At 37.1% G+C, this 13,812-nt stretch overlaps 1 protein-coding gene across 2 annotated transcripts in view; it reads left to right on the top strand.

Moving 5' to 3' along the window:
• CDK14 (cyclin dependent kinase 14) overlaps window positions 1-13,812 on the top strand; it is a 248,669-nt gene that overhangs the window by 99,201 nt on the left and 135,656 nt on the right. For both annotated transcript variants that reach the window (XR_006414193.1, XM_044424804.1), the window contains exons 6-7: window positions 79-173; window positions 13,549-13,611. Coding sequence is in view for 1 of the 2 variants with exons in the window: in XM_044424804.1 (XP_044280739.1) it covers window positions 79-173; window positions 13,549-13,611 (158 nt within the window). In the remaining variant the exon portion in view is untranslated. The remainder of the gene's footprint in view (window positions 1-78; window positions 174-13,548; window positions 13,612-13,812) is intronic.

Raw genomic sequence — 13,812 nt, forward strand, 5'->3', positions numbered from 1 at the left:
TGCTATAATTTCAGGCATGTGTTTGGTGAGTGTGCTGCTTAAATCATATTTCTCATTAATTGTGCTTTTGTTTTTCAGCTTCTCTTTTGAAAGGTCTAAAACATGCAAATATTGTGTTACTTCATGATATCATCCACACAAAGGAGACATTGACACTAGTATTTGAGTTTGTGGTAAGTTAACAATTTATTTGGTTTCTATTATCTGAACTGGGACTCCTAAAAGCAAAATGGCTTCTACTGAATAAAAGAGATCTGAATAACCCACACAATTGTCCCCTGCAGTCTGTGGGACGGGCTGAGTTGTAATCATAGCCCATTCAGGCATATACCTGCGCATTTGTAGGGGGACATGGCTGGGCACATAAGCCCCACACCCAGCATTACTACATCTTCCCATGATCTTGAACCTTATTAATGCATGAAGATCTAACCAGAAGTCAGGATGCACAGAGATATTGGGGTCAGGCACACCCATGGGGTATGCAAAGCCATACCCCTTTACCCAGTTTAGCTGTATACATGAAAATCCACACACCTGAATAACGCTTTGGCATGGTGACCCAACTAGTCCAGTCCCGTGTTAAGTCACCTGAAGCCTTGTTATGCAAGGGTCATTTGGATGGGACACACCCTTTCAGTTCCCTTTAAGTCGTCAAAATCCCTACCTTGAGAGGCTTCATTGACATTTTAGCACTATGTTAAGTTTTATCATATTCTTTCCTGCTATTCTTCTTTTGGGATTACCATTTAACATCTCCTCTAGCTTTTAGTCCAACTGTTTAATTTTACTAGTTATTGCTCTTAATAGTATGCCTTAATAGTATCCATTAATATTTCTTTAATGTATGTTCTTCACTGCTTTGAGGGACCTATAGATAAAAAGAGAGGATACAAAGACATGAAGTAAACTGCTACAGTAGGTTTCTCTTGTGTCTCTGTTGCACACGGCATCCTTCAGAGAAACCAAGCATGCTGCAAAAGAATGGAACCCCACTCCCAACACTGTATAGAAGTGAAGCAGAGTGTTGCAGGAGGAACCAAGGTCTCCATCTCTAACACCTCAGAGCCTACTAGGAAAAAATAGGTGTGGTGTAATCATTTCGGGGCGCTTCTTTACAAGGATGGAGTACAGTGATTTTGGCAGTAGCACACACTGTTATAATGTAAAAGGATTCTTCAGTCATTGTCTTTAACAGATACAATGATTACAGACTTGTTTTATTTGAGGTGCTCAGATCTATAGCTGTTGTGGGGCTTCAATTGGGGTGGGAAGAAGCAGCATACATAAAATCTCCCAAAGTGACTTCTGCAGCTGGCAGTTCATGTTTTAATAAGCAGTGTCAGGAAAAAGTCTTGTAGATGTTATTTCTACTCTGTAGCCTCCTTACCCTAACTTGCATTTCAGTTATTAATTAAAACTTCAGCTTGCACAGTACACAATATAATGATCTAATTTTGTTCAGAGAATTGCTTTGTGAAGTCTTGGCTCTGAACTTTTAATTAATCATTCTACATTTTTTAAAAAAGACAGACATATGGTATTTGTGAAGAACTACTCCAGCATTTAGTTGGAGCATGCATGGTATTGTACAGTATGCAGTCATATTTAACCTCCTGGAGTCTACAGCTGGCATTCCTGTATTAGAATTTATATGAAAAATGACTCTGCAATAGGTTTAAAATGATGTATATATTGTGAATGTTTGGAAAGCTATATAGCACACATTTAATGCAGTTTAGGCAGCAATACTATATCTACTTACCTGGGAGGAACCACTATTGGACTCATGTACAGGTGTGCATTGGAATATACCATAAGTAGATCTGTTTTTTCAATGACAAGTGCATCTCTTTTGTCAAATGAAATGTACTTAAGTGTTAATGTTATACATAACTCTTCTGGGGAGTTGTACTTTCATGCCCCCTTCATTATGAGCAATTTCATTCTATAAAAACCCATTTACCTTGCCAATTTACATCTAAATGATATATTTCAGTAATGTGGCAATCTGACTACTACCACAGAACATGCATGAAACTAAAGAAAGTTACATAAATTAGTGTTAGCTTTTTGTTTGTTTGTTTGTTTGTTTGTTTGGGATTTCTGTCCCACCTAGTTTGCCAGATTGATTTTTACTTCAAACTGAGTTACCATTGACAGGCCTTATGTAACAAACAGGAAAAATCAGGTTTACTCACATGTTTATCTTATGTATACAAGGAAACAAACACATAGATTTTTTAAAAGAGTTGACACACACGCACACATACTACAGCATAAGCCTGAATTAAAGGCTTAAAACTCACTGAAGATACTGGACTAGTTTAGATGTAATGCCCAATTATGGTTGGACAACATGAGAATAAGCTTTGGGATTATGTTTGCCTTGTGCTTTCCCTGACTTCTGATTTATGGAAAATAATAGTTGCTGTTGGAGTGTGCAGATTGTATTTTTGTAGACCAATCTTATAAATCCATAAAGGTTACAAGCGTGCAAATATTTTTATTAGCCTATTATGAAGCTAGTAGACTATGTTTCCATGCGGAGGAGAGTAGCTTCAGCCTGCATGGCCAGTATGGAAAAAATAGATCATAGGCTTTCAGCAGCCTACTTTAAAAAGACCATTTTCTTCCAAACAGCCTGGTGGAAGAGACATCAGTTGCTCCTCTGCCAGCTGCTTGGCTTATGCGCTGGCCGCAGAGGAGGGACCAAGTGTTTTGCCGTTCCTGGGCCAGTACACTCACTTTCCCAAATGGCATTCCTGGTGGCTTTTTGGCTACAAGCCAAGTTCAGTGTTGTGTATAAACTATAATTTGCCTGCAAATGGAATGTAAACTCATAAACAAATGTTACTTTCCAGTTCTGACTTGCAGGTAACAAACTACAATTTCCCTTCAAATCCAAGGTCAGCATGGATAACCAATGTTTTATATATGGTTCTAAATCAGGCCTTTTGCAACTGTTTTTGTGGTTTGAGATTGGACTTGAACTGAGACACAAGAGTTTTAAGCAGCTTAAAAGTTTGGAGAATTTGTAGTTCCCTGAGGTGAACTAGTAACCTTTATTAGCATTCATTCTTCAGACTCTTCATTATGTTTGTTCCATCTTTATTTTGTGCATTGCCAGGTATTTTTTGTGGAATTGTCCACTGTTTGATCAGATTTTTTGTACAAGAATATAGTACATTTTTTTCATAAATTCCCTCAAAAGTTTTAAAAACCCCGAGGAAGTCTACATGACTTGGAAAATGTTGGACCACTGCAGAACCTGCAAGTTAAATTCAAAAATACTAACTCATTTGACTCTATTGTGGATTTCTCCATCATCCCTAGATCACAGGAGTATTTGCATTGTGTTATAGAATCCCTTTCCAGGCTTCTAATTTTATGTTCATTATAATAGCAACCTGGACACTGATTCTAAATGTTTGGCTACCCTTGGTAGCCAGGCCAGAAAGTGTATTTGTTTGGTTACTATATAATAAATAAACATAAATTTTACTTTAGGAGCAAAAGGGAGAGCTCATGAGTAAGTACAGATTAACCAACCCTGCGGGGCTTCTTGGCTGGTTGTCACCAGCCCCACACTTGTCAGTCACCCCCAGAAATAGAAAGATTGAATGGAGGTAGGTGCTCTGCTGCCCAGCTCTATATGATTAACCCTACATGCTTAGCACTCAGTCCTGCTTTTATCCCATCTTTCCCAGTGGATACCTTCTCCTGCTGTTTTGGGCAGGCTGGAGAGGTGTTATTTTGGCCATGCCATGCCATGCCATGCCAAATTCTTCAGTTTGTACAAGCAAAGACCCAAAAATCCCTAGGCTTCCTCAGAGTTGGGGAGAGGATAGGCAATGTCCCCCTAACCACAGGCATGATCCGTGCTCCTTAGCACTGAAGTTAGGAAAGAAGGCTCTGCATGCATGTCAGTGGAGGGCACCAGCCCTTAAAAACTTTCTCATAAGCTGGACCATTGTGTGAAGTGTTATTTTGCATATGAGGAAAAAGAGCTGAGCCAGTAGCATGTAGCTACTCAGGCCCCAGCTAGCCAATGAACACAACATATGGCTGAACTTGAAGCTGGCTATCCCACATGTCCTGTTCTCTGCTTTCTGTTAATGCTCCCTCTTACTAAAATAGAAAGTGGCAGGGCATAATTATGTCACAATGTTCCTCGCCCTTGTAAATTGCAACAAATTAAGGAAAGCAAGGTAAAGGTTCAACGCAATACAATTTTGTTTTACTTTTGGGATAAGGAGATATAGGGGTGTTGATTTCAGCAGTAGGTACATATTCTCCATATTGTGTGGAGTTCAAGCCCCTGCAAGTTTATGAATGGAAAGGAATTAGAATCCCATTTTCTAAGGTTCAGTATCAGCTCCACTAGGTTATTATACTTAGTTTCCATACTTACAATAAATAGATGAGTAAATCAGAGCATATGGGCTTATATTTTTAATTAAATGCCATGGTTACTGCTGCTATAGATTATTAAAAATTCACACAAGCATATACTATATATATGCATTTGTGCACACAAGCATATGTGTGAGTTACTCAATGTAATTACTCTGAACTTCAGGGATGGATCTCACAAAATGAGCGTATGCCTAGACTCCTCCTTACTCAGTAATCATTCACTATTAATTAGCCACTTATATTTTAAATGAAATATACTCCACTCTGCCTCTCTTCCTCAACTATGATAAATCTGCATGTGACTTAGCTGTCCCTAGTTCTACCTAATTGGTTTCAGCTGTCATTTGTGAAGCTGAAATGCATGGACAGCCTGGGGCCTGTGAATGAACAGGAAGCATTTCTAACCGCATTCTCATCATGTCAAACCAGCAATGTGAAAGAGCTCTTCCATTAAAACAAAAACTGTACTATTTGGCTTCTGGCAATGACATCATACAGCAGACAGATTGTATTGTTTCACTGAGGCAGCAAGACTGTTGCAAGCCATTCTTTTTTGCTAAAGAGATTGCACACATTAGTTATGCTCTGGAGGTTCTAGTGACTAGAATAGATTCCCCATTGTCACTAGGAAATTCTTAAGCAGACTATACAATGCAAAGAATAATAAAGTTATAGTGGAAGTAACAGATTTGTAACAATCCAACATGAACACAATCAACAGGAAAGTAATTTTATATTTATTTGCATTCATTTGCAATCATGAAACAAATAGCAATCTGAAGCAATAAATGAAATACATGAAACACCTCCCCCCCCCCAGTTTTTTAAATTAACCCAAAACATGCTTTAATTTTAGTTTTTCCAGCATCATCTCTATGCAATCCATTTTGGATCAGTCCAGGAATAACAAACATTTTTCTCATAGATTAAAAATGATCACTCAGTAAATACAGACATAACATTTGGACAAGTTTCTTGTAAGAGTCTGCTTAAGTTAGAAAATGTATCCATATTGTTTTATTTATTGACCAATTTCTACCCCAGTTTTCTTTAAAATTAAATTTAAAATGACTTTACAACATCACTAATATAATAGAAATGATTCAGATATTGCTAAAAGTGATATTGTTCAATAAGGGCAGATTAAAATAAATTTAACAACACCAAGATGAACAAATTTCAAGCCAACCAAAACTCTGTAGAATTAAACAGTCTTAATAGCAAGCTTTAAGAACATAAGAAAAGCCATGCTCAGATCAGACCCCAAGGTCCATTTAGTCCAACACTCTGTACACATTGGGAAAACAGCTGCCCACAGAATCCCTCAAGCAGAATGGGTACAAGACCTCTGCCTTACCCAGCTTCTCAACAACTGGTGTATGCAGGCAAGCCACCTCTGGTAATGAGGTAGCTCATAGCCAGAAAGTCTCCTCCCAATCTACCCAATCACTTTTTAAAGCCATCCGAATTGGCTGGCATCACCACTTGCCATGACAGCAAATTCTATAGTTTAAGTATATGCAGTTTGAAGAAGTACTTCCTTTTGTTTGTCCTAAGCCTCCCACCAGTCAGCTTCATGGTATGATCTCGGGTTCAAGTGATATGGGAAAGGGAGCACTTAGTCGTAGCACTCCAGCTGATTATCATGGCTTACCGTAACCTCATTACCTTCTTCCTCCCCTCCTACACTTGGGCATTCTGAAACTTCCTCCCCTTCATCCACTAGGGATGATTTGATCCGAATCAGATACCTCCTATCTCCTGTTGGCTTACCCTAGGAAGCTTGAAGCTTAAAAGAGAGGGAACTAACAGCACTCTCTACAGAAGGAGTGCCATAAACGAAATGCTTCTGACTAGCTTCTGAAAGTGCTTAGAAAGTCCTCCAGCATAGAATGCAGAAGGCAGGCAGGATTTTAAGGGATGTAGTGTTCCTCCAGATAGTCTGGTCCCAAACCATTTCAGACTTTGTAAGTAAGAATTTGAATTTTAACTTTGAATTGGGTCCAAAAATAAACTGGAAGGATAGGAACCACCAAAGGACAGTGCCTCCCAATCGATCTCAGGTAGTCAATTCAGAAAGTCAAGCCGAATCAAGAAGAACATACCAATAGAGACACATTCTTTCCCCCACAGTCCCTGCTAATGAGCATCTAACAAAGTAGATAGCTTCACTGAGATTTTTTGTTTGTTTGGAGTGGGAAGGAAACAAGATCCTCTTTATATCTTATTTTTATATCTTGCATTTAGTACTAATGAAGATGTTAATACCATATTCCATACCATATTCATTTTAAAGAATATCCACTCTTACCCCCCAAAATAACATCATTTGTTTGGGATTTTTAAAAAATTGTTCTGTTTTATCTATTGCTTCTTTGTATTGGGAAATTTGATTATATTATAGTTATTTTTCTGAGGTCTGTTTTAACACTGGGTAAGGGTAGCAAATTCTGCACAGTAATATATCTAGATTATGCATAATATGCTACTTGCTAAAACTATTTATTTATTTATTAAAAGCTTTTCTATCCCATCCCCTACAGAACATCATGGGATGCCTTACCTAAAACATATAGCCAAAAATATACACATTTTTCAACTCTCCTTGGATTCAGTACCTATGAAAGAAAGTTTGATTCTTAGGATTCTTACACTCTTTTACACAACAATAAAAAAGCTCTGAGTTCATTGCACCATTTGTATGGGGTGTTAATGGAGGCTAGAAAGCAAGAGAAAACTGCTTTTAAATTTTCCAAACTGGTGACCTCCAGATGTTTTGGATACCAACTCCCATCAGTCCCAGCCATCATGGTTAGTGATCACAGATACTGGAAGTTGTAACCCAAAATATCTGGAAGGCACCATGTTACTGGGTGTGGTTCTAATAGATCCAAGTTTGACATTGGAATTACAGTAGAACAAAGTGCTGCTTTTTATATCAAATATTTCTTCCATCATGAAATACAAGGTACTACAATTGACACAAGTGGTTTCCCATTTAGACATTGACTAAACTTGTTTTTTGGGTCATGTATGAGAACATTCAAATGATTTAGCATTTGCGTATATGCAATACTACTGAGAATCATGAGAGCATTTAGAAGGCTGATCATTAATACATTATCTTTCATCACCCTACCATTTATGGAAGGGATAACTTATGCCTCAGCTTCATTGCTACTCTGACCATGTAACAGACAAATTTGAATGACAGCAGATCAAATGTTTCCTAGAATTTTTACTGTCCCTACAAATAGAAAATGAATAGAAGTAACACCTTTGATACCAAACTCAAGGACCATACAATATTGTTGTGGGAAAGAAAAGTGTTAACTGTTTCTGCAATTCTGTAATCTGTGTTTTATGATGGAAATGGTTACATAGCCAGAAAGAGAGAGGCTTCTGTCAAAGAAGGTTTACTATAATGATGATAGATTTCTGTTTAAATTCTCATGTTTCATAGACAGAAGAATATTCCCTCTTCCCACAAAGAGCCAAAAATCAGAATCAACTCAAGACAAGAAGATCATTCTCTTAGCGGAATCTTTGTCATTACATGGACAATAAGAGAATGGCATTCCCATCCATCAAACAGTGACATTGACAAATGCATGAAAGCTGAGCCATCTGTTTGTATTATAATACTCTACCCAGGTCTTTAACTATACACAGCATAGATACCGCATAAAATCGCTAGTGCCGATAGAAGTACAACATCATTCAGTGTGGGGCAAGTCTGTCTATAAATTTGCCTATAAGTTTTAACTCTACTACAATAGGATACTATAAAATCAAGTGAGTGTGCCTGCAAGAACACAACTGGCTTTGTCCTGACCAAAGTGACATAGAGTGCTATATAGGAGAGCCACCAATCTTGTCATTCAACTCCTGTTGCATCATTCCACTCCACTTGTGTATGCTACAGCTATGTCACATACCAATGAAAAGCAGTGTAATATCCAGTAGAAGACATTAAAGTTCTGAACCCTCTTGAAACTATTTCCATTAATTGGTCAGTTGTATGTTGATTTGAGTCACCTTACCCAAAGCTGTGGGTGTAATACCCTTATAATTCTAAAGGATTAGTTTGGGAAACTTACATGCCTACTTGGATGGCTTCCTTTACATAATTCCTTTTCTTTACAGTAATTTAAATACCTCTAGCAAGCTTCAAGGGCATACAAAATACAACAGGGAATAAAACCTGGGTCCACCCTTAGTCTGTCTCTAGCCACTATAGCAAGGTAGCCGTACAAAACAAGTATGAGTGGGGCACGATTCCCTTCAGTATGTTCTTTTATCTTCTCTTCAGAAGATAGACCTTCTCTATGGAGGAAGTAATAACACATCATTACACATTTGTCCCAAGCATTTCTTGTAAGGGATTTTGTATTTTCAGTTTTAATACTGGGTAATCTCATTTCATCTGTGGCAGAAATGTAAGGAGGAGAAACCATCATGATTCTTGAAGTCAATCTATTGGAGAAAAAAGTATTCCCCTAAGATGTATCTAATCTCCTTGTTTGACTTTTTATCAATGCTTCTACTCCAAAGATATTTTCTAACTTACAAATGTGTTTTTCCTCTGCTTATTTGCTACTGTTGGGTTTTAGAATAATATCTGTTAACTCATTTGTAAAGTAGATGTTCTTCCTTTCATCAGTCTCTGAGCAGAACTTAAGTTCAAGTGTTAGCATTTTGGTTTCCATTGCTGTTAATCACATTTGAAAACTAAGTATCTTTAAAAGAAAATCAAATTAAATGCACAGATTACAAATGTAACCTTTTAAAACATGTTTTCTCAAAATGTTTTTGCCAGCTATAAGCAAGTGATCAAGATAAAAGTTACTAAAAGATTCCACTACTTTGCTGGATATATAATTTGCTTATAATTTAAGAGAGAATACACTTTTTAAATGGCAGTGGATTCCTTTGCAAAATAAGACATGTAACATGCACAAACTTTTAAATTTTGTGACTCCCAAAAATCAAGAAACAGACAAGAAAAAATAGAAGTACTAGGTTTTAAAATTAAACCTGGATATTCAGCTTTTTATCCACTAGGCAACCCCCTTTCATGACACAGTTGAAGCTCCAAATATTATTCTCATTACAAATCAGCTTTCAATTATAAAGCTAGCTATTCTCATTCAATTTTTGTACATAAAACTTCATAATGGAGAGCATAACTTCATATGTTGTTTTTCATTTTTCATACATGGAAAGGCATAATGTGTAATTACTGAAAAAGTATGTTTACATAATTATGAAAAGTACTGTCATCTCATTACCACTTGCTGGCCCCCGTGTAGCAAATCTGCACCCTGGTAGCATATCCTAGAATTAAGAGTCTAAGGAATTAAGAATTAAGTGGTGAGAAAAGATGAAATTCACAACCTTATTGAAAAACTGAAAGTTAATAAATATCTATCCCCCAGATGGCATCCATCCCAGAATACTTAAAGAGCTCAAATATGAAATTGCTGACCTTCTTACAAAATTATATAATATTCTCCTAAGGTCATCCTCTGTACTAGAAGACTGAAGAAAAATACCAACTTCTAAAAAGGGATCTGGAAAGGAACAGGGTCAAGGAAATTTAAAGCTGGTTAACTTAATGTCCTATCTGATTAAACATTGAAACGTCTAGAAGTGAATAAACATGTGAACATGGCAATCCAGTAGATACTTTTTATGTAGATTTCCAAAAGGCTTTTGACAAAGGCCCTTACTAACGTTTCCTAAACAGAGTTAGAGTCGTGGTGGCCTCCTTATGGATCAGTAACTGATTAAAATTGGAAAATGGAGAGAGGGAATACTTATATTCTTCCAATGGAGGGACAAAACATTGGGCTCTCACAGGGTTCTGTATTAGTTCCACTATTCATAAATGGTCTGGAATTAGGTTTGAGCAATCAAGTGTCCCACATTTGATGATGATTATTTGGGGTGATTTAAAGTAAAAAGTGATTGTGAGAAGTTTTAAAGGGTTCTCTCCAAGCTAGGAGAATGGGCATCAAAATGGCAAATGCAGTTTAGTTTAATCAACTATAAAGTAATGCACACTCTGGCAAAAAAAAAACCCCAACAAAAATCCCAACCCCACCAACTTCAAGTATAAGCTGATGAAATCTGAAACAAATATTTGTAGTGGCTTCATTTAAAACATTGTGTACAGTCCTGAGCCCCACACCTGAAAAGAATATTACAGAGTTGGAAGTAGTTCATAGGAGAGCAACTAAAATGATCAAGGATTGGAGCAGTTTGTTTATGAGGAATGTTTACATCAGCTAAGGTTATTCTTCATAGTTTCTGGGTTTCACACAAAAGGAGTCTGTGCTTGCATGGAGCCTGTCATGGGGAGAGGAGGATTCTTCAGTTAAGCATTAGTTTGGGTGGGAGCCTCTCCCCTTCTTGTTCCCTGCATCCCTGGCAGGTCTGCCCGTTCTCTCAGTTCCTTTCCTTACAAAAAGGTAACTAATAGGAGACATAATAGAGGCTTTTGAAACTTAGGCCTGATGTGGAGAAAGAGAAAGAGAGATTTTTCTCCCTTTCCCATAATATGAGAACTCAGGGTCACCCTATGATTGGCTGGAGATTTAGAACAGAGAAAAAGTTCTTCATATAGCACATAATTAAGCTGTAGAATTCACTTCCATGACAAATAACGATGGCCACCAGTTCTGACTTTAAAAGGCGATTGGACAATTTTATGGAGGAGAAAGCTATCAGTGGCCACTAGTCTTGTTGGCTAACTGTTCCCCCCAGTAAAACGATGTATACTAGTTGTGACAAATTCAGGCTGGAAGGGACTGTGGTACTCACATCTTGCTTGAAGGAACCTGTGGGAAGCTAGTTTGCCATTGTGAGAATGGAGTGCTGGACTAGATGGACGAATGGTTTGATGTAGCATGGCCTGCATTATGTTTTTAAAATATATGCAAAGGTGCTATAATCATGGATTGCTAATCTGAATAAAATAATGCATGGATGTTATTACCATATTTTTCCAGATAATGATTTGCTAGAAGGCATAATACAGATTTAGAAAAGCTAGCATATCAATAATATTAATCAATAATGAAACCAGAACAAAGGTATTAGAGGGCTTTGCTGTAAAAGCAAGAAGAAAATATTGAAATATTGAATGTGCCGGTGAAACTTAAACATGAACATGATGCTCTGTATGGCGACACATGCCAGAGAATGATTAACTCGTTTTTATTGAACCAGCAGGGGAAAGGAAAACATAACATAGAAGTGTCTTTTGGTATTTAAATATTGTTCCTTCCTATGACATAGCTACACAAAATATCTATGAAATTCATGTAAATGTCTCATTAGAATAATATGCATATATTTCATATTAATTTTAAATGCTTCTGCATATGACATTTTTATAGCAGGATGCAGAACCTGTGACTTTCCAAATTAGGCTAGACTACAAACCCCATCATCTCTGACAATTGGTTTTGTTGTTTGGGACTGATGAGAGTCTAACAAGATCTGGAGGGCTGCTGTGGGTTCTTCATTCCTGATTTATACCATGCCTTTAGTAGCTCTTATGTGACCAGATTTTGTTCTGCTTTCCAACTCAAACAGCCATATTTTTCCTTTTATGGTTTTAATATATTGGCAATTTCTAGCAAAGGCAGGAATGTACAGCACTATGGTGAAATATGTGATCTTCTACAGCCATCAGAACATACTTAATTTACTATAGTGCATTTTGTAAACATTTTTAATAGGCTACATACAGACTTCAAATAATGAAGATCTAGTTTTAGACTTGAAATCCTGATAATAAGCATTGGCAAATTCATAACAACATTGTGAATGAACAAATATGTTGACAGTGGGTTGTGTGTGCATATGTTGTACTTCAAGCTGACAAAGCCTAGCACTATGAATTGCTATTTTGATATAAGTTAGCTATAGAGCTGCAATAGAACATGTACCAAAGCATAAGTGCTTGGCAGTAGGTTCACCAGCATGTCCTGAAAGTCACTGCACGTGTCAAAATTATTACTCTTAAAGACAGAAGAGTAATTTCAAACTGCAGAAAATGTTTTCCTTTGCAGACTTGGGGGAGCATCAGAGTGAGGAAGTTTTTCCTGTTTAAACTTGCATTGTTTATATCTGAGGTATCTGTGCGCCAGTTTTGGGCCCAGTCTTCTACTAGCACAGATGCAGCTAATAGAGCTGCTGGGTTCCGCAGCCTTTACTGCAGCACAACTGCAAATATCCCATTTCCATCTAGTATAATACTATGTCAGCGGCACAAGCCTGTACAAGCATCTGTAACTTCCTTGTTTTCATGAGGGGATTGTGCTCCTGCTGGTGCTCTCTGAGAACTACAGTGTCTAAACAAATACAATGGACTCTCTGTTAACTGGAACTCAAGCAACTGGTACTCACAAACAACCAGCAAAAAAATAATCTTAAAAACTGTTTATGCCTTTTAAATGATACATAATTTTTCCCTCCAATAACTGCTGTTCCAGGTCCAGGATCTGTAATAGTTCAATGCTGAGCAGTGTGGATGAATGTGTTTAATCCTCTTTCGCAATTCTCAAACCTTTCATTTCTCATTTGGTCATAATCTATGAAGATTGTATCAACTTTTCTTATTTTTTTCTGTTGTAGCTATTTGATGGTAAAGACTACTGATTTCTGCATGAACCTGCTTGAAATTCTACTTAGCACATTAAAGCAAATAATTCCTGTTCTGTAATAATCTTGTGGCCCATACAACAACAATGGAACCTGGAGATGATGTAAACACAGAACAGTTTAGAAAATACATGTAGCAGTAGAGCCATGAGCACTGGCATAAATTACATTGTACTAGCATAAGTAAATGCATTCTAACACAGTGCAAATAGCATTAACTGATGCAGTGGGATTCCCTAGAAAACCCATCATGTGAGCTAATGCTATTGGCATTGTGCTAGAGGTCTGATGCAATATAATTTGCATTACTGCTTATGTCTTACCGGATGCTTTCTGTATTTCCTAATTTTCTGTTTGCTGTATTTGGAGGAAATAGTGATTTCCATATAGAAGGATATTAATTTGTTGCTGTTAGGTAAAGATAGTCATAATATGTATTTTTTTTCTCTTTTCAAGCACACTGATTTATGTCAGTACATGGACAAACATCCAGGAGGACTTCATCCAGACAATGTGAAGGTAGGACATCAGTCCTTAAATCAATGTTATGTTATTAGCGTTATCTTTGAGAGAAACAGCAAAATATACTATGTAATCTGGCCTTTCAAAGACCAAAAATAATCTTGGGCTCACAAAAATTATTTTATTTTTAATTGTGTGTGTTGCTACTTGTAAGCTGAATCTTAATAAACAATGTAAAATATAGTTTTCTTCATTTGA

This window comes from Varanus komodoensis, unplaced genomic scaffold, assembly GCF_004798865.1.
Source record: "Varanus komodoensis strain SLA01 unplaced genomic scaffold, ASM479886v1 scaffold15, whole genome shotgun sequence".
NCBI classification, from domain to species: Eukaryota; Metazoa; Chordata; class Lepidosauria; order Squamata; family Varanidae; genus Varanus; species Varanus komodoensis.